Source organism: Cetorhinus maximus, chromosome 20, assembly GCF_964194155.1.
Source record: "Cetorhinus maximus chromosome 20, sCetMax3.hap1.1, whole genome shotgun sequence".
NCBI classification, from domain to species: Eukaryota; Metazoa; Chordata; class Chondrichthyes; order Lamniformes; family Cetorhinidae; genus Cetorhinus; species Cetorhinus maximus.
In genome coordinates this window covers 20,277,786-20,297,040 of record NC_135898.1, presented here as the reverse complement: position 1 = coordinate 20,297,040, position 19,255 = coordinate 20,277,786, and the positions used below count along the sequence as shown (strand labels likewise).

Below are 19,255 nucleotides of genomic sequence, written 5' to 3'. Positions count from 1 at the left end.
GACGTCGCCGTGCGCCGTGCTCGGTGACGGCCTTTGGCGGGAAGTTCTCAGTGTCTCCCCGGTCTCAGGTAGAAGGAGACAATGGCCGGGGAGGAGGGAGAGGACACGGAGCTGTTCCGGGAAGAGGAGGAGGAGGAGGAGATTCTGACCCCGGCTCAGCTCATCGCTAAGCTGGAGGAGGTGAGGCCCCGGGGTGCACAGCAAGATCCCACAAGCGGCCATGTGACCATGAGCAGATCTCACTGATTTGTTTCTCTCTCTCTGTGATGGATAAATATTGGCCAGGACACTGGGGAGAACTGCGCCTGGGGCACTCCACATCGCCCACCGCCAGATGGCAGACCCGGTTTACCGTCTCCTCCCAAAAACGGTGCCTCCGGCAGTGCAGCACCCCCGTGGTACCGCACAGGGGGTGGGATTTTTTGCGCTCAATCTCCGGAGCGGGACTTGAACCTGGAACCTTGTGACTTGGCAGTGAAAATGCTCCCTGTTTGAGCTGGGTCAGCATTTATTGCCCATCCCTAATTGCCCTTGAGAAGGTGGTGGTGAGCTGCCTCTTGAACCGCTGCAGTCCATGTGGTGTAGGTACACCCACAGTGCTGTTAGGGAGGGAGTTCCAGGATTTTGACTCGGCCACAGTGATGGAAAGACAATATAATTCCAAGTCAGGATGGTGAGTGGCTTGGAGGGGAACTTCCAGTTGGTGGCATTTCCATCCATCTGCTGCCCTTGTCCTTCTAGATGGTAGTGGTCATGGGTTTAGAAGGTGCTGTCGAAGGAGCCTTGGTGAATTCCTGCAGTGCATCTTGTAGATGGTACACACTGCTGCCACTGGGCATCGGTGGTGGAGGGAGTGAATGGTTGTGGATGCAGTACCAATCAAGCGGGTTGCTTTTTACTGGACGGTGTCAAGCTTCTTGAGTGTTGTGGGAGCTGCACTCATCCAGGCAAGCGGAGAGTATTCCATCACACTGCTGACTTGTGCCTTGTAGATGGTGGACAGGCTGTGGGGAGTCAAGAGGTGGGTTACTCGTCTTACTATTCCTAGTCTCTGACCTGCTCTTGTAGCTACAGTATTTATATGGCTAGTCCAGTTCAGTTTCTGGTCAATGGTAAACGCAAGGATGTTGATAGTGGGGGATTCAGTGATAATACCATTGAACACCAGGGGGCGATGGTTAGATTCTCTCTTGTTGGAGATGGTCATTGCCTGACACTTGTGTGGTGCAAGTGTTATTTGCTACTTGTCAGTCCTAGCCTGGATATTGTCCAGGTCTTGCTGCATTTGGACATGGACTGCTCCAGTATCTGAGGAGTCATGAATGGTGCTGAACATTGTGCAATCATCAGCAAACCTCCCCACTTCTGACCTTATGATGGAAGAAATATCATAGATGAAGCAGCTGAAGATGGACACTGGCCTGAGGAACTCCTGCAGTGATGTCCTGCAGCTGAGATGACTGACCTCCAACAACCACAACCATCTTCCTTTGTGCTAGGTATGACTTCAAGCAGCAGAGAGTTTTCCCACTGATTCCGATTGACTCCAGTTTTGCTCGGGCTCCTTGATGCTCAGTCAAATGCTGCGTTGATGTCAAGGGCAGTCACTCTCATCTCATCTCGGGAGTTCAGCTCTTTTGTCCAAGTTTGAACCAAGGCTGTAATGAGGTCAGGAGTTGAGTGGCCCTGGCGGAACCCAAACTGTGTGTCAACGAGCAGGTTATTGCTAACCAAGTACCGCTTGATAGCACTGTTGATGACCCCTTGTATTACTTTACTGATGATCGAGAGTAGACTGAAGGGGCGGTAATTGGCTGGGTTGGATTTGTCCTACTTTTTGTGTACAAGACATATCTGGACAATTTTCCACAAACTGGGTAGCTGCCAGTGTTGTAGCTGTACTGGAACAGCTTGTCTAGGGGCACGGCAAGCTCTGGAGCACAAGTCTTCAGTACTATTGCCAGAATGTTGTCAGGGTCCATAACCTTTGCAGTATCCAGTGTCTTCAGCCGTTTCTTGATATCACGTGGAGTGAATTGAATTGGCTGAAGACTGGCATCTGTGATGCTGGGGACCTCCGGAGGAGGCCGAGATGGATCATCCACTCGGTACTTCTGGCTGAAGATTGTAGCAAATGCTTCAGCCTTATCTTTTGCACTGATGTGCTGGGCTCCCCCATCATTGAGGATGGGGATATTTGTGGAGTCTCCTCCTCCAGTGAATTGTTTAATTGTCCACCACCATTCAGGACTGGATGTGGCAGGACTGCAGAGCTTAGATCTGATCTGTTTGTTGTAGGATCGCTTAGCTCTGTCTATCACTTGCTGCTTATGCTGTTTGGTACGCAAGTATTCCTGTGTTGTAGCTTCACCAGGTTGACACCTCATTTTTAGCTGTTCCTGGTGCTGCTCCTGGCATGCCCTCCTGCACTCTTCACTGAACCAGGTTGAATCACGGTGTTGGGGAGTATTTGATGATACTTTCATTGGAGCAGAGAAGACTGAGGGGTGACCTGATCGAGGTGTACAGGATTATGAGGGGCATGGACAGGGTGGATAGGAAGCAGCTGTTCCCCTTAGTTGAAGGGTCAGTCAAAAGGGGGCATAAGTTCAAGGTGAGGGGCAGGAGGTTTAGGGGGGATGTGAGGAAAAACTTTTTTACCCAGAGGGTGGTGACGGTCTGGAATGCACTGCCTGGGAGGGTGGTGGAGGCGGGTTGCCTCACATCCTTTAAAAAGTACCTGGATGAACACTTGGCACGTCATAACATTCAGGCTATGGGCCAAGTGCTAGTAAATGGGATTAGGTAGGTAGGTCAGGTGTTTCTCACGTGTCTGTGCAGACTCGATGGGCTGAAGGGCCTCTTCTGCACTGTGATCCTGTGATACACTGCTCGCTGCTGTATAAGTCAGCATCCTGGGGGCTACACATTAACCAGGAATTGAACTGGACTAGCCACATAAATACTGTGGCTACAAGAGCAGGTCAGAGACTAGGAATTCTGCAGCGAGTAACTCACTGCCTGACTCCCCAAAGCCTGTCCACCATCTACAAGGCACAAGTCAGGAGTGTGATGGAATACTCCCCACTTGCCTGGATGAGTGCAGCTCCCACAACACTCAAGAAAGCTTGACACCATCCAGGACAAAGCAGCCCGCTTGATTGGCACCCCATCCACAAACATTCACTCCTTCCACCACTGATGCACAGTAGCAGCTGTGTGTACCATCTAAAAGATGCACTGCAGGAATTCACCAAGGCTCATTTGTCAGTACCTTCCAAGCCTGTGACCTCTACCACCTAGAAAGACAAGGGCAGCAGATACATGTGAACACCATCACCTGCAAGTTCCCCTCCAAGCCACTCACTATCCTGACTTGGAAATATATTGCCGTTCCTTCACTGTCGCTGGGTCAAAATCCTGGAACTCCCTCCCTAACAGCACTGTGGGTGTACCCATGCCACATGGACTGTAGCAGTTCAGGAAGGCAGCTCACCACCACCTTCTCAAGGGGCAATTAGGGATGGGCAACAAATGTTGCCTCGGCGAGTACATTCGCACTTCATGAAAGAACTTTCCAAAACACGTTCCTCTCCCTAGTTAGTACAAGCGCGGCCTTGTTGCAGCTCCCTTGGCCTGCCTGTATTTTGCCAGTGGTTGTTGCTAAGACCCCTTAATCTGCTGCTAATCACCGTGTTGGGCTGGCTGCGAGATTTCCCTGTCAGATTTGTCTGGGGAATGTGGCTCACCAGCCTCGATTATCTATCCCGGGTTGCTCTCAGGATGTGGTGTCGAGCTCTTGTCAGTAGGCATTAGACCATTGCCGAGGGCATGGAGCGCCATGTAGAACGGAATCAGAGTCACCAGAAGGACTTGCATCCGCTGAAGAGCTTGAATGCCACTGTTGCTTGCTGTCAGGATTTTAGTTTATCTATTAAACTCCAGTTTGACTGGAGCTTGGTACTTATATTGCTCCTAACCATGTCTCTCTTTCATCTCTACACAGGCCTGGCTGAATGAGAAGTTTTCTCCTGACCTTCTGCAAAGTAAATCTGAGATTGTGGAGTGTGTAATGGAACAGCTGGACCACATGGTAACAATCTGGTGCCTTATTTTGAGGGAGCGCGGGTGACAATTGTTCCACACACAATTGAGATTGCAGTTGACAACCACGGAAAGTATCTGATTTCCCTACTCGTGATAAATCAAATGAGAAAGCGATTCTACCTGAACAGTCGCTTAGTAGTCCAGAACCTTGAACATCGCCGAAAAGAGAGAGACATGTTGCCGAAGTGTTTCATTTTTCACTCGTCAAGACAAAAGCAAGAATACCAAATTTCAAATAATCACAACAATTTATACTCCAGGAGAAAAGAGTGCTGACTGGTTGGCAAGTCGACTCTGATTGGCTGAGGAGTTGCCATGGAGAAAGCAACAGGGGACTATAAGCTTCCCAAGCCCTCGGGTAATTCACAACTTGAACATATTCCCATTGTTTGCAGAGAACGGGCCCCTGCGTATGAATGTGTGTCACTTCTAGCAAGCGTAAAGGAGCCACATTACGAGCTCGACTGATTATCTTAAACTGGTTGTTAGTGTAGTTATTAGCGCACTCGGCTAATTATTTGAAATTTGGCATTCTTGAATTTGTCCTGATGCGTGCAAGACCAAAAGCTTTGGCAACATGTCTCTCTTTTCAGCAATGTCCAAGTTTCTATTCTCCCCTCCCGAGCGTGCTAACTCTGAGTAAGAGGTGGTTCAAAGGGAAAGGGTCACTGTCTGGGACTTGATCCACTGGCTGGTCTTCCTGTGTCAGTAGGCTCTTGTATCGCAGGGAGCGAGCAGCACAGCAAAGCCTTGTCCTATTCTAACATTCACACCCCAGATAACCGGGTGGAGAGAGCCTGGCTCGTTTTACAGTCGATATCACCGAGCGTTGTTCTCTCAGACTGGGCAGAGTTATACCATGTGCTTTAAACCTTGCTCAAGGACTGCCAAAACTGTTCACAATTATTGTCAAGATTCAGAGAAAGATATTTAATCCCAATACTTTGCCTTAATTTAAGGGTGATGTATTTGGGAAAAGGGGTGGGTCAGTCAGGACAGTGTTTGAATCGGCAAATGGTGCCTCCACGCGAGTGTCGAATGTTTTTGGAGCACTACTTTCTAACCACTGAACCAAAAAGAAAGCTCAGACCCCTGCCGTAGGGTCACACTCTCCTTGCCCCTTCCTGGGGAAGGGGCGCCGTCTGACAGAACCTTCCAGAACGGTTGCTGCATTGAGGTTGAACATGCCACGAGGACAGCACCTGAGGTAACACTGACAGCCGCAAAGTCCATGATTTCTTCAGCCATTTTGAGTTAACATCAAATCGCTTTGTGTCTCTTTGCTCGGCCTCTTTTGGTGGCTTTTCAACTGAAATTTGCTGTGAAACTGCGGCAGATTTTTATCCTGTCCCCTGTCACTGGGTTTCGAATTGTGAGGCTAGTTCAAGTCACTTAAATCCCTGTCCCCGAGTGAGCCACTTCCAGGCAGAATCCCATTTGTTCTTTCTCGATTCAGCTGCTTGTGTGACACCATCTTCTTTTACTAATGCGGCCTGTGACTGATGTTTGGTCAATAGCAGTGAGAATTTTACACTTGTGCCTCATTTCTCCTTGGATAGGGGGGACCTGGAAGATTACAAATGTCACACCCCGGGAATACAAGCCTGTCAGTCTAACCTCGGTGGTGGGGAAGTTTTATTCCAAGCAATAATCTGAAACAAACATCAATGGCACTTGGAAAAATATGGGTTAATAAATGGCAGGCAGCATGGATTGGTTCAAAGCAAATGATGTTTCACTTGATTCAGTTGTTTGATAAACTTTTTTTTTTATTCATGGGATGTGGGCGTTGCTGGGGCTAGGCCAGCATTTATTGCCCATCCCTAATTGCCCTTGTTCAGAGGGCATTTAAGTCAACCACATTGCTGTGGGTCTGGGGTCCCATGTAGACCAAACCAGGTGTGGATGGCAGATTTCCTTCCCTAAAGGACATTAGTGAACCAGATGGGTTTTTACGACAATAGTTTCATGATCATCATTAGACCTTTAGTTCCAGATTTTTTATTGAATTCAAATTTTACCATCTGCCGTGGCGGGATTCGAACCTGAGTCCCCAGAGCATTACCCTGGGTCTCTGGAATACTAGTCCAGCGACAATACCACTACACCATTGCCTCCCGTAATGAGCAGAGATTAAATGAGAGTAGTGCAGTTAATGGGTATATGGACTCCTGAAAGGTATTTGATAAAGTACCACACAAAAGACTTGTTTGCGAACTCAAAGGCCGCGGGATTAAAGGGGCGGTGGCAGCGCTGGTACAAAATAGTCTGAGTGACAGAAAGCAGACAGCAGTACTAGTGAACAGTTGTTTTTCAGAGGGAGGGAAGTATAGAGTGGTGCTCGCCTGGTATTGGCATTAGCATCACAGCTTCTTTTGTTACACATTCACTGCCTGGACCGGGATGTACGGGCTGCGGTAACAGACCTCAGGAAGACAGAGGCACACAGCAGATTAAATTTCACGCGGAGAAATGTGAAGCCACACATCCTCGTAGGAAGAATGAGGAAAGGCAATCTGAAACTAAAGGGGACAATTTTGAAGGGGAGACGAGGAACAGGGAAACCAGGGGATGTGTGTACACAGACCTTTGAAGGTGGCGGGACTGGTTGTGAAAGCCGTTTTTAAAAAAAAATATTTGGAGCTCTAGGCTTTATAAAGAAGGGGCTCAAGTACAAAGGCAAACGATTATAAAACAATTCTGAGCACCACATTTTAGGAGGCATGTTGAGGTCTTGGGGAGGGTGAGGTGGAGATTTACTACAATGGTACCAGGGCTGAAAGCTGGGGCGGTTTCTCTTTGGGGCGGAGGGAGATTTGTCACAGTTGTTCAAAATCGTGAAGCGTTTCGACAGGGCTTGATAAGGAGAAGGCCCATACGGACTCGAAACGTTAACTCTGTTTCTCTCTCTCCACAGATACTGCCAGACCTGCTGAGTTTTTTCCAGCATTCCCTGTTTTGGTTTCGATAAGGAGAAACTGTTTCCAGTGGCAGACGGGTTGGTAACCAGGAGATGCAGTTTTAAAGTGGTTGGGAAAAGGAGGTGGGGCAGTGTGAGGAACTTTGTCCTCTGCAGTAAGGATGGTGGAAGCAGATTCTGCAGTAACGTTCGAAAAACTATTTGGATAGTTGTTTGAGACGGAAAAATCTGCAGGGCATTGGGGAAGGAGTAAGGCATGGGCCTAACTGGATAGCCCTTTCAGAGCCAGTACAGACGCAGTGGGCTGAATGGCAGCTTCATGTGCTGTATTGTTCTCTGCTGGTATGAAATTCAGACGCTTTCATTTTAAGAATTTGTCCTCCAACTGCACAAGAGAAATAGCTGCTGTAAGATAGAATACTGTAACAACCTCTCCTAAACCATTAGCCAGCAGAGGAAGCTCTAACCCTTTGGGAGGAATGAACGTTGGTCGGTATGTGATAGTTAGAACTTGCACAAGCAATGGAAACCTTGGAGGGTTGAAACATGGTGGAATGTTATTCATGGTTGTTCATGAATGTGTACAAAACACGTAGAGCGTAGCCAGGTGGCTGGCTGTGTTATAGGACGTGGGCTCTCAGCACAGACTGTGGGCTAAGCCTGGGGCTTTCGAGCCTCTGAGCCCGGGCACCGGAAGCAACGTACTTACCAATTGGGGAGATCTGTAGAATCAAGGCCGTAACCTTGCTCTCCACTGTTTGCCCTTTGGTCCAGGCCAACACATACATTAAAAAAAAGGCGTTAACTGATAGTTATATGTCTGACTGGGAGGCCAGCGATTCACAGTGTGTATGTATTTTAATGCTTTCACAGGAACAGAACCTGCAGCGAGCGAGGGAGGGAGATCTTAAAGTCACCATTCATCGAATGGAGATGGAGAGAATTCGCTACGTCCTCAGCAGCTACTTGAGGTCACGGTTGCAAAAGGTACAGAACTCATGCTTCGGGGTTCCTCAGTGTGAAATGCTTTTACGTTGAGAGAAGGAGCAGTGTGGGAGGGAAGAAACATTCGAGAGTTAGTACAAAGTCCAGCACGGCCGTCACCTTGTTTTGTGCAATTGCTTGGTGTGTGCTAAGCAAATGACTGAATATTATGAGGTTAGTATATTCAGTGAGCAGTGCATTTTGACTCTACAATCAAGCATTCCGGTCAAAAACTTGAAGAGCAAATAGATTTTTTTCCACTTGTTTGTGGTAGGTTCTGTAAATTACTTGAACCTTTATCTTTGGGTTCTTGGCGAGACAGAAGGTTTCAGTGTAACAAATGAAGAGGATTTATGATGTGATAAAGCAATCCTTAACAACCAGGCGATAGTTTACAAATCACACACAGCCTTTACTCTCCAGAGCAGGTCGACTCGAGCTCTGGTCTGTTCTGACTTCTTTCTTCTCTTTTTGATCTTCTTCCTTCTGTGAACGTGTAAAACTGGACCTTTTTGGAGAGTCCTTTTTATCCCCCTCTAACTCTGGTATCCAGCATTTCTCTTGCCGTATTGGTAAAAGCAATTGATTTGCACCATCCCTAACACAATCTTTCTGATCGATACTCCATTCACACTTGCATCAATAGGCCATCAATATACCACTGACAGTGACATCAGTGGATCATCGATACTTCACCAGCAATTGTATCAATGGAGCATCAATACGCAGTCAATAGCTCCATCCTGGGCAAAATCTGTGGCATACAGATCATTTGGAGGCCGAATTGTTAACACCTTTGGTAGCAGTTACAATCAGAAATGTGAAGACAGAATCTGTCTTCCTGTCTTTTCCTGTTAAGACTATACCAGTGCTTCCCAAACCTTTTCCTGGTGTGACCTCATTTTAATGCCTGAGATGTCGAGTGACCCCCCCACCCCGCCAACCCCTGAGTGAAAATTTGGGGAGTACGAGAGTTGTTGAGCTGGGCGGGGTTTGGGGTGGTGGTGAAGTGGGGGGTATTTTAATTCTTGACAGTGTGGGGAATGGGTTCAGCATGGTGGGAGATGATGAGAAGGCACGATTTCTCCCAACAAACCAAAGAAACGAACACCTACCTATCCAAAAGCTTTTTTTTTTGCAGCAGCAATTGGTCCTCAGAGAGCAGTCCATTAGGCCACGCCCACCAACAAAAAAAAAAAGAAACAGGATGATCCAAAGGGCCCTCTCAGCCGGCGGGAATCACTCAGGGGTGGGGGGTCACTCGACATCTCAGGCATTAAAATGGGGTCACACCAGGAAAAGGTTTGGGAAGCACTGGTATAGTCTTAACAAGAAGAGGCAGGAAGACAGATTCTGTCTTCACATTTCTGATTGTAACTGCTACCAAAGGTGTTAACAATTCGGCCTCCAAATGATCTGTATGCCACAGATTTTGCCCAGGATGGAGCTATTGACTGCGTATTGATGCTCCATTGATACAATTTCTGGTGAAGTATCGACCCACCGTTTGGGAAACCCTGGACTATACTCGTTGTTTTCGTTTCCACTCAGTCTCAGTGAATTGCTCTAACATCCCACCCTTAATTCCTATAAATGTCCAGATTCATGTGATATGCCATCCCGAATGTCTAGCCTAATCAATGCAAAGAGATATTCGCGTAAGCAAACAGTACCTGAAATTCATAGTACGATGAAAAATGTATTAAAAATACCCAGATTTCTTAGGTTGGGATGTGAATGCCATTGCCAAGTCCAGCATTTAATGCTTATCCCTAATTGCCCTCCAGAAGGTGGTGGTGAGCTGCAGCCTTGAATGGCTGCAGTGAATATCGTACACCCACACTGCTTTTTTCTGTAGCGGTTTAGTACAGCTTGCCAGGCCACTCCAGAGGGCAACAAAGAGTCAACCACATTGTTGTGGGTCTGGAGTCACGTGTAGGCCAGACCGGGTAAGGACGGCAGATTTCCCTCCCTAAAGGGCGTTAGTGAACCAGATGGGTTTCTGCAACAATCAGTGATAGCTTCTTGATCATTATTAATGAGACTCGCATTTTATTCCAGGTTTACTAATTCATTGAATTTAAATTTCCCCAACTGCTGTGATGGGATTTGAACTCATCTCTCCGGACCATTAATCCGGGTGTCTGAATTGCGAGTCGAGTAACAGTCCTTCTATGCTACCATCCCCCATTCTGATCTCCATGATTTGCCTGAGAATTTACTTCCAATTTTAAAATGTTCAGAGGAAATACATTTGCGTCTTTTTCTTTTATTTCTCTAATTTCTAGATAGAGAAGTTTTTCCCTCATATCTTGGAGAAGGAGAAGTCCCGGCTCGAGGTGGAGCCTTCCTATTTGTCTCCACAAGAATTCGCTTTTGCAAAAGAGTGAGTGCGATAGGAGCAATGGAGGAGAGGCCAGCGTGTATTTTACCAGCAGCTGTGTCTTCAGTCAGGCTTCCAAGACTGAGGCTGACAGATTCTTGTTGCGTAAGGGTATCGAGAGTGAGGGGGCAATTGCCAGGGGAGCTAAGGTCTGATTGGATAGTGGAACGGGGCTTGAGGGGCCGAATGGCCTCCTCCTGTTAGTGTCAATGAAATCTTGCAACTCTCAGTCTAAGCTCCAGCAGAATATAGGGTAGAATTTTTCTCTCATTCAGGCGGGCAGGCACACGCCTGACCCGAGCGAGACTGAAATAGTGCGGGATGACATCAGGCGAGCATTCCAATGTCATCGCGCACCATGGCGATATCTCACTCAGCAGGCACGCGCGAGAGGCAGCAGTGCGCACGCCGACAATGAAGAGGCCTATTAAGGCCCTTAATCCATTAATTAAATCCGATTTTTCACTGACCATCCAACCGTTCGTTTGGCAGGCGGGCGAAAAGGCCAAGTGACCTTTGGATTTTTTATGAAACCTCAGCCACGGGCGGGATGAGATCTCCAATAGGAATTAAAAATAGAATAAAATTGTTGAAATCTCATTCATTACATGTCCCTGCTCATATGTCAGAGTCACATGAGTGGACATGTTTTTAACATTTTCAAAGTCTTTATTTATGTTTTTAAAAACCTTCAGCTCCCTGAGGCGGCTCTGTGCCTTCAGAAAGTTTTCAGTGTGAGCACCCGCGTGCACATGAGCAAACGTCCACGCTCGCCCTCCTCCCGACCCCAGCCCCGCGGCGCTCAGCGGTGCAGCGCGCGGTTCACACTAGCTCGCCGTCGATTGGCCAGCCAGCATGACATCGTGCTCAGGGGCCCGAGCGCGGGCAGCAGTCAGTGTCATGACCATGCCCGCCCGACGAGGTAAAAATCCTGCCCGTGATTATTTTTTTTCCCCTGGCTTCCTCAGTAAAGTTTTGAAGGCCCTGGTATGTTTCCCCACCCCACTCCCCGCCCCTCCAGTCTGTGGTTGATATGTACTGTCAACTCCCATTCCCGGGTGAGCAAAGGAAAACCACTCTTGTTCCCACTCCTGATCTCACTTTAAATCCAAGAGATTCACTAAGGCTCTCTTGGGGTGGGAGAGGGAGGGAAGCTTTGTTTACGTGGAGAAACTGGGGCTTTTTTCACCAGAACAGGAAGGCCAAATTGGGGATCTCTGAGGTGATTGAAATGAGGTGTTTTAATAAAGTAAACGGGAAAGAGCTACTCTCACTAGTCGTTTACTAAACTAAAAATCAACGGAAAGGTGAGGAGACGTTTTTAAGCAGAGACGTTAGAATTTGGACTTGCCCTGCGGTGTTGGGAGGAGAATCCATGAAAATGTCGGAAAGGGAAAGGGATAGGTATCTGAACGAGAAAGTAATTACACGGGGTGTGTGGTGATCGCCAGGGAATTAGGAAAGAGATGCTCTGTCAGACAAGCAGCACAGGGACAGTGGTTCCCTGCACTACAGAAATGTTTGGGATTGGGATACTGGAGGGCTGTTGGTTCCCTTGGAGCCACAGCACATTATTTCAGAGAGAGGAGCAGGACTAGAACAGTTCCTACCCTTCTGAAGGTAGGAACGGATGGCTGGCTCGCTCTGCATCCTAACTCGCCCCAAGTTGCATGAGTTGCTTCTTGTAGGTTGACGCTGCCTCGTTCAACTGCTGCATTGATTTTTCTTTCTTGCATCACAGATACACGGCCAATTGTGAGACGTACCTGAAGAGCCTTGCCCTGAAGCACATGCCTCCTAACTTGCAAATGTTGGACCTCTTAAAAGCTGGTGAGTGCCTTTCAGGTGCCTGTTTCTGAACTAAAATACTTCAGTTGTAAAGACGTGTGGTGGGAAGAAGCCATTTCAAGAGAAATGATTAATTTATTGTACCTTTTCTACCTGCTGTTGACTCTTTTGGGATCTCCTCACTTCTAGGGAGCCATTGCTCACTGTAAGTTTCTCCTTCAGCACTGTATTGTTAATATTACAAAGACACCTGTAAGTCTTTAATTCTGTGCTGACTGGAGCACGCCTGTCTGGATGGTGCTGAGTGAGGTTCTGTGTAACTGTGGCTCGCTTCCTTAATCAGACTTGTTCATTTTCTTTTGCCACCCTCAGCCCCCAAACCCAACCTGGATTCTTTTGTCTTTCTGACGGTGAAGGAAAGGCAGGAGAACATACTCGTGGAACCAGAGACCGAGGATCAGAGGTAGGAGAAATGGTGCTGGATGTGCCACCTTGTGTCCGTGGCTTGCCATTAGGTAAGGGTTTGGGGAGACGAGCTATATGTGCCTCAGAACCTGCAGCATCCACCTCCCCCTCAGGTAAACCGGGTCTGAGTTTAAGGTCTCCCCTCCACCGATGATGCAACAGAATGCTGGTCGGATAGCCTTGTCGACAAATCAGACCTGCGTGTGAAGATTAGTTGCTGGGGCAGGTTTGGGAGTGGTTGCTACCTGGAGGTGTTGTACTTGACAACAGTCAGTGTCTTTGAGAGTGGCAGAAAGTAGAGAATGGGGGATAAAAAAGCTGTGGTGTTTGCATCTAATGGAATGCGCTCCAGACTTGTACAGCTTCACTTCACACTGAGCATTGTATCGAATCCACTCTGCGTCTGACATGATGGGAAAGAGGGAGCTTTAAGTAGCTTTTGCTAATTTAAAATGATTTGATGAATTGCCAAGAGCCCCGCCTACATACAAACGAGGAGCAGGAGTAGGCCATTCGGCCCCTCGAGCCTGCTCCGCCATTTAATAAGATCATGGCCGATCTGAGAGTAGTCTCAAATCTGTATCCCACCTACCCTCGATAAACTATCACCCCCTTGCTTACCAAGAGTCTATCCACCACTGCTTTAAAAATATTCAAAGACTCTGCTTCCACCGCCTTCTCAGGAAGAGAGTTCCAAATACTCACGACCCTCAGAAAAAAAATTTCACCTCATCCTTTTAAATGGGCGACCCCTGATTTTTAAACAGTGACCCCTCGTTCTAGATTCACCCATAAGAGGAAACATCCTTTCCACATCCACCCTGTCAAGACCCCTCAGGATCTTAGATGTTTCAATCAAGTCACTTCTTACTGTTCTAAACTCCAGTGGATACAAGCCTAGTCAGTCCAACCTTTCCTCATAAGACAACCCACCCATTCCAGGTATTAGTCTGGTAAACCTTCCCTGAACTGCTTCCAAAGCATTTACATCCTTCCTTAAATAAGGTGACCAATACTATATACAGTACTCCAGATGTGGTTCCACTAATGCCCTGTATAACTAAAGCATAACCTCCCTATTTTAGTATTAAATTCCCCTCGCAATAAGTGGTAGCATTCTATTAGCTTTTCTCATTACCTGCTGTACCTGAACCTTTTGTGATTCATGCACTCAGACACCCAGATCCCTCTGCATTTGCCTGCAGCATTTACTTCCGTTCTCACAGAAATCTTCATCAAAACAGGGGAGGGAATAGTAGATTTTTTAGTCTACACTCAGGAGATTCTATTTTGCTGATATTTTGAATCCTGCTCTAGTTTCTGCCTCACCCGGACGGGAGTGACTTGGAATCCTTTTTTTCAATGCAGCACCTCCTAAACTGGACTTAAAAAAGAAATATGAATAGCAATGATGATGGTTGCTAGGGAACAGAAGAGGCAGCAGGCCTTTCTTGCTTGGATTACTTCTATCGGATTCAGCTCCTGTAGAGTGTATTGGGGGCATGGTGTAATGTTGAAGGTGCTACACACATGCAAGTTAGTGCTGTGGCTTTCCTGAAATGTCTGATTCTGTAGAATGGGAGGTCAAATCTTGTCTCACCAGTTCTGTGGATTTATACCTTTTGCATGTGAGGGTGTTTTTAAAAAAAAAAGGGCTACTAACCATTAATCTGTACAGTCTGGGTCAGGTATGGTGGCTGACCGGATTATGATTCGCTCTGGGACTGAGCAGTGAGTGCACTTTTAATTGTCATCTTGCAGCCCGACAGGGCCACCCTCTAACTCAAGAGCGTGTGTGTGCTGGAGAATTTGCCGTTGCTGCTCTCGCCCAGAGATCACTGGCCCTCTGCTGTGTTTCAGTTCCACGGGTGCCTGTAGACCACTGGAGCCTTGTGCAAATGGCCCTCCCTTCTGAGACGCGTGAATCTGGACAATGCAGCTGGCTAGTCAACCATGATGGGCATCACAGCTCTGCTTGATCCCGGAGTCACTGCTGTCCTCACAGCTCCCCCAGCAGGGTCATCCGGTAGCCATCAGGAGTGAATTACTAGTCCAATAACATTACTTACTACCCCACTGTCTCAAGGGCTGAATGGCCTGCTCCTATTTCCTGGGTTCAGACTGTAAGCAGGGTTTCCTGCACAAAGGGAGCCTCATGGCCACTGGGATCTCTCAGTCTTCTATTGTTTTGGTTTCTTCTCCCAGGGAGTACACCGTTGATTTGGAGGAAGGGTCCCAACACTTGATGAGATACAAGACGATTGCCCCTCTTGTGGCCAGTGGGGCAGTACAGCTAATATAAATGGAGATCCGGGGAGGTAAGATTAAGTGGATTTGAAACGTGCCAGGTATCTCTCTCCTGAAATTATTGCTGGAGGTAACTTGGATGACAGCGTGCAGGCGCACGCAGGGTGGTGTATTTACAAGATTCTATTATTCTCGATTCCCTGCCCTTCAAAAATCAAAATGCCCTGGTTGTGCAGCTCTGGCTATTTTATAGAATACAGACTTGCAATCCCCTGTTGTGTACTCTATTTTCAGAATCTCAATTACAGTGACTAAGGACAGTGCACAGATTCCATTAGCAGGAGCTGGCTCTGCAGGAACATGGGAAATGGGAGCAGGAATAGGCCATTCGGCCCCACGAGCCTGCTTCAACTAGCTCATGGCTGATTGTCTACCTCAATGCTATTTTACCATGCTAGCTCCATATCCCTTGATGTCATTAATATCTAGAAATCCATAAGTTATTCCAGTCAGCATGGTCATTGGCCCAGACCACAGGAAGGTTAAGAGGACCTTGCTTTGGGGGGCAAGGTCAGCACACAGAACAGTGTGACGCTTCCCAAGCTTTATAGCTTTGCCATTTTGTGTGCCAGCTTTGGATCAATTACTACCTTCCTTACTCTGCTTGCGCGCATGAATTGTACACTCCTCGCTTCCCAAAGCACAGAGCGCTGTGGAGAAAATGACCACTCTTCGTGCTTTCAAATGGCATGGGACTAGGGCAGAACACGGCGGTACAGGCACCAGTCGCTGGCTGATGCCTCTCTTGCTGCTCCACACAACAACAATTAGTTTTTTGAGGTTGTAACTGGCAGGGTAGATAAGGGGGCCAGGGAACGTAAGTGAATAAAAAGGTTTTATCAGTCTAAACATGGGAAGTAGTTTAAATCGGCACTGGGGAGATAAAGGTATTGCATTCAATTTGTAGCTTAACTAGTTAAACTACTTGGTATAACTAAAACAACAGTTGAGTGATGTTTCTAAACTTTGAAACCTAATTAGTTGAATTAAACATAGTGAAGATGGCAGGGACAACGATGTGTTGCAGCTGTAGCATGTGGGCGCTGGTGGACACCAGTGTGCATGTCATGTATTTTGATTTTCAGAAAGCATCCAGTGAAGTCATACAAGAGGTTGCTGCACAAAATTAAGGCTCATGGAATTGGAGGAAATATATTGACACGTTTTGAGGATTGGTTTAATGGACAGGAAACCGAGAGAAGGAGCAAACTGCTCATTTTCATGTTGGCAGACAGTAACCAGCTGGATACCACACTGATCAGTGCTTGGGCCTCGGCCATTTCTGAAATATATTAATGACCTAGAAAAAAGGGACCAGTGTAGCGTATCCAAGTTTGCTGACGGTACAAAGTTAGGTGGGAGAGTAAACGGTGGGGAGGATGCAAGAAAAATCTTAAAACGGGTTAAATGAGTTGGCGAGAGTATGACAAATGGATTTCGATGTGGAGAAATGTGAAGTTATTCACTTTGGTAGGAAAAATAGAAAAGCATAACATTCATTAAAAGGTGAGAGACTGGGAATTTTATTCAGAGGGAACTGGGTGTCCTTGTAAATGAATGACAAAGCTAGTATGCAGGTACAGCAAGCAATTAGGAAAGTAAATGGTATGTTAGCCTATGTTACGAAGGGATTAGAGTATGTGTGAAAAAGCCTTGCTAGAATAATATAGGGCCTTGGTGAAAGCATACTTGGAGCTTTATAACAATTGCACTGCTTCATGCCTGATTCTGCACTCAGTGATTTATGGATATGAATTGGGGTGGAAACTGGGGAAGAAAGGGGCACAGTTTGCACCCAAAGCAGAAACCCTAACCCCAGCTAATGTATGCTGGGGGCCACACAGCAACCCAAACGCCCCTGCACAGGCTGTGCACGTTTTCACCTCCTACGACTGCGGAAAAACAAAAAAATTAAAGGGGCAGGCACTTAGGTCACTCGCGCACTCCAGGGGGGAAAAATTGTTGATGTTAATTGTATAAATTAAGCATCAGGATAAATAGGTCGAGGGAATTCATTATTTGAGCCCATATAAAGAGACACTTATTGACACTGGGGTGGTGAGTAGGGTTAGGAGCTATACGCATGTAAGGTTTCACTTTGTGAATAAATCAGAACTGAGTAACAATTGACTTCTGGTCTCCTCCTTCTCCAAATGGCTGTTAGAAGTTTAACAGTGGGAACATTGCCCCAGGTTTCCCCTCGCATTGTGGCCGGATTCGGTGACCAGAAGATTTTCTTCATGTTTAGTGGTTTGTCTATTTTCCTTGGAGGTCAGTTTGTGCCTTTGATGAGGTATAAGAGTTTGTCAGGGAACATTTTGTATTTTTCTCTGTATCAATACCAAGTATAACCAAAATGGTAGGGGATTTGGATCTGGAGGAATGGGGGTCGACAGAGTGGTTTAAACTTGGAAAGGGGAGGAAATGCTAAATCCATTTTTCATTTTCTTTCAGAGTCTGTTACCTGCACGAACCTCAAGAATTTGGGCCCACGTTTTCTTGTAGAACAATAGTCCTGGTTTGTGAGTGTGTCTGGTTATTATTGAAAGGGCTAATAAAATTATTTGTCACATTTTGATTCTAGCTTTTATTGTCAGTCACAATAGAAGACACAAGTTGCAAGAAATAGAGGGCAACCTAAGTGATAAAATTATTTTATCCCTCTACTCACAGGTGGTGTAGTGGTAATGTCACTGGACTAGTAATCCAGAGGCCATAGGGACACTGGTTCAAATCCCATCACAGCAGCTGGTGGAATTAAATTCTAGTAATAAATCTGGAATATAAAGCTAGTGTCAGTGATGGCGACCATGAAACCATCATTGATTGTGGTAAAAACCCATCTGGTTCACTAATCCCCTATTGGGAAGGAAATCTGCCGTCCTTACCCGGTCTGGCCTACATGTGACTCCAGACCTACAGCAATGTGGTTGACTCCTAACTGCCCTCTGAAATGGCCAAGCAAGCCACTCAGTTCAAGGGCAATTAGGGATGGACAACAAATGCTGGCCTTGACAGTGATGCCCACATCCCATGGACAAATGTGTAACCATAAATATGAAAAGAGTTTTACATCAAGTTTGAAAATGATGCAGTTCAATCCAAAACTAGGGTCTTTAATCTAAACAAAGGAAGCTACTAAAGTAGGAGTGGTAAAATTGGCTGAGGTAGACTGGGGAACAACATTAAAAGGTAAGATGGTAGGTAGACAGGCAATGAAGAATTAATACATGGTTTGCAACAAATTTACATCCTTTAGGCAAAAAGAAGCCAGTAGGAAAAGTGACCCAATCACTGGCTAACAAGAGAAGTTATAGATTCTATTAGATCAAAGGAAGGGGAATATAAAGTTGCCTAAAAAGGTAGCAAGCCTGAGGATTGAGAGCATTTTAAAATTCAGCAAAGGAGGACCAAGAAATTGATAATGAAAACGAAAATAGAATTTGAAAGTAAACCAGCGAGGAACATTAAAACAGAGCGTGGCTTCTACAGGTATGTAAAAAAAGGATAAGATTACTAAAGAGAAATGTGGGTCCATTACAGGCAGAGACTGGAGAATTTATACCTGGGGAATAAGGAAATGGCAGTGAAACTAAATAGTGCTGGAGAAATTAATGGGACTGAAAGTTGGTAAACCGCCTGGGACTTGATGATCTACATCCCGGAGTTTCGAAAGAGGTGGCTGCAAAGACAGTGGATGCATGAGTGATCACCTTTCAAAATTCGATAGATTCTGGAATGGTGCCTGTGAATTGGAAGGTGGCAAATGGAACCTGTTATTTAAGAAAGGAGGGAGAGAGAAAACAGGGAACTGCAGACCTGCTAGCCTGACATCAGTGGTAGGGAAAATGCAAGAATCTACAATAAAGGATGTGACAACAGGGCACTTGGAAAATAATGGTAGGATTGGGCAGAGCCGATGTGGATTTATGAAAGGGAAATCATGTTTGACTAACCAGTTGGAGTTTTTTTGAGGATGTTACCAGCAGGATAGATAAGGGTGTGGTTTATTTGGATTTTTAGAAGGCTTTCAATAAGGTCCCACGCAAGAGGTTAGTAAGCAAAATTGGAGCATATGGGATTGGGGGGTAATATACTTGGCATGGGTTGAGGATTGGTTAATGAACTGAAAACAGAGAGTAGGAATAAATGGATCATTCTCAGGTTGGCAGGCTGTGACTAATATACCATTCGCTTTCCAAGCAAGGATCAGTGCTTGCACCCCAGCGATCCACAACCTGTATCAATGGTTTGGATGCGAGGACCAAATGTAATATTTCCAAGTTTGCTGATGAGACAAA

At 46.4% G+C, this 19,255-nt stretch overlaps 1 protein-coding gene across 2 annotated transcripts; it reads left to right on the top strand.

Annotated features, from left to right (window-relative positions):
- Positions 1–13: 13 nt before the first annotated feature.
- gins4 (GINS complex subunit 4 (Sld5 homolog)) lies at positions 14–17,532 on the top strand. 2 transcript variants are annotated; one of them, XR_013579796.1, is made up of 9 exons: positions 38–180; positions 4,007–4,093; positions 7,901–8,014; positions 10,300–10,397; positions 12,136–12,224; positions 12,555–12,645; positions 14,853–14,965; positions 17,119–17,225; positions 17,409–17,532. XR_013579796.1 is itself a non-coding variant. In XM_078565232.1 (8 exons), the coding sequence occupies exons 1-7, from the start codon at positions 82–84 to the stop codon at positions 14,947–14,949; spliced, it is 675 nt and encodes a 224-aa protein (XP_078421358.1). In that variant the 5' UTR covers positions 14–81; the 3' UTR covers positions 14,950–14,965; positions 17,409–17,532. The 2 variants fall into 2 exon arrangements, 1 of the variants encoding a protein (XP_078421358.1); XM_078565232.1 differs by lacking the exon at positions 17,119–17,225 and having other exon boundaries at positions 14–180.
- The last annotated feature ends 1,723 nt before the right edge of the window (positions 17,533–19,255 follow it).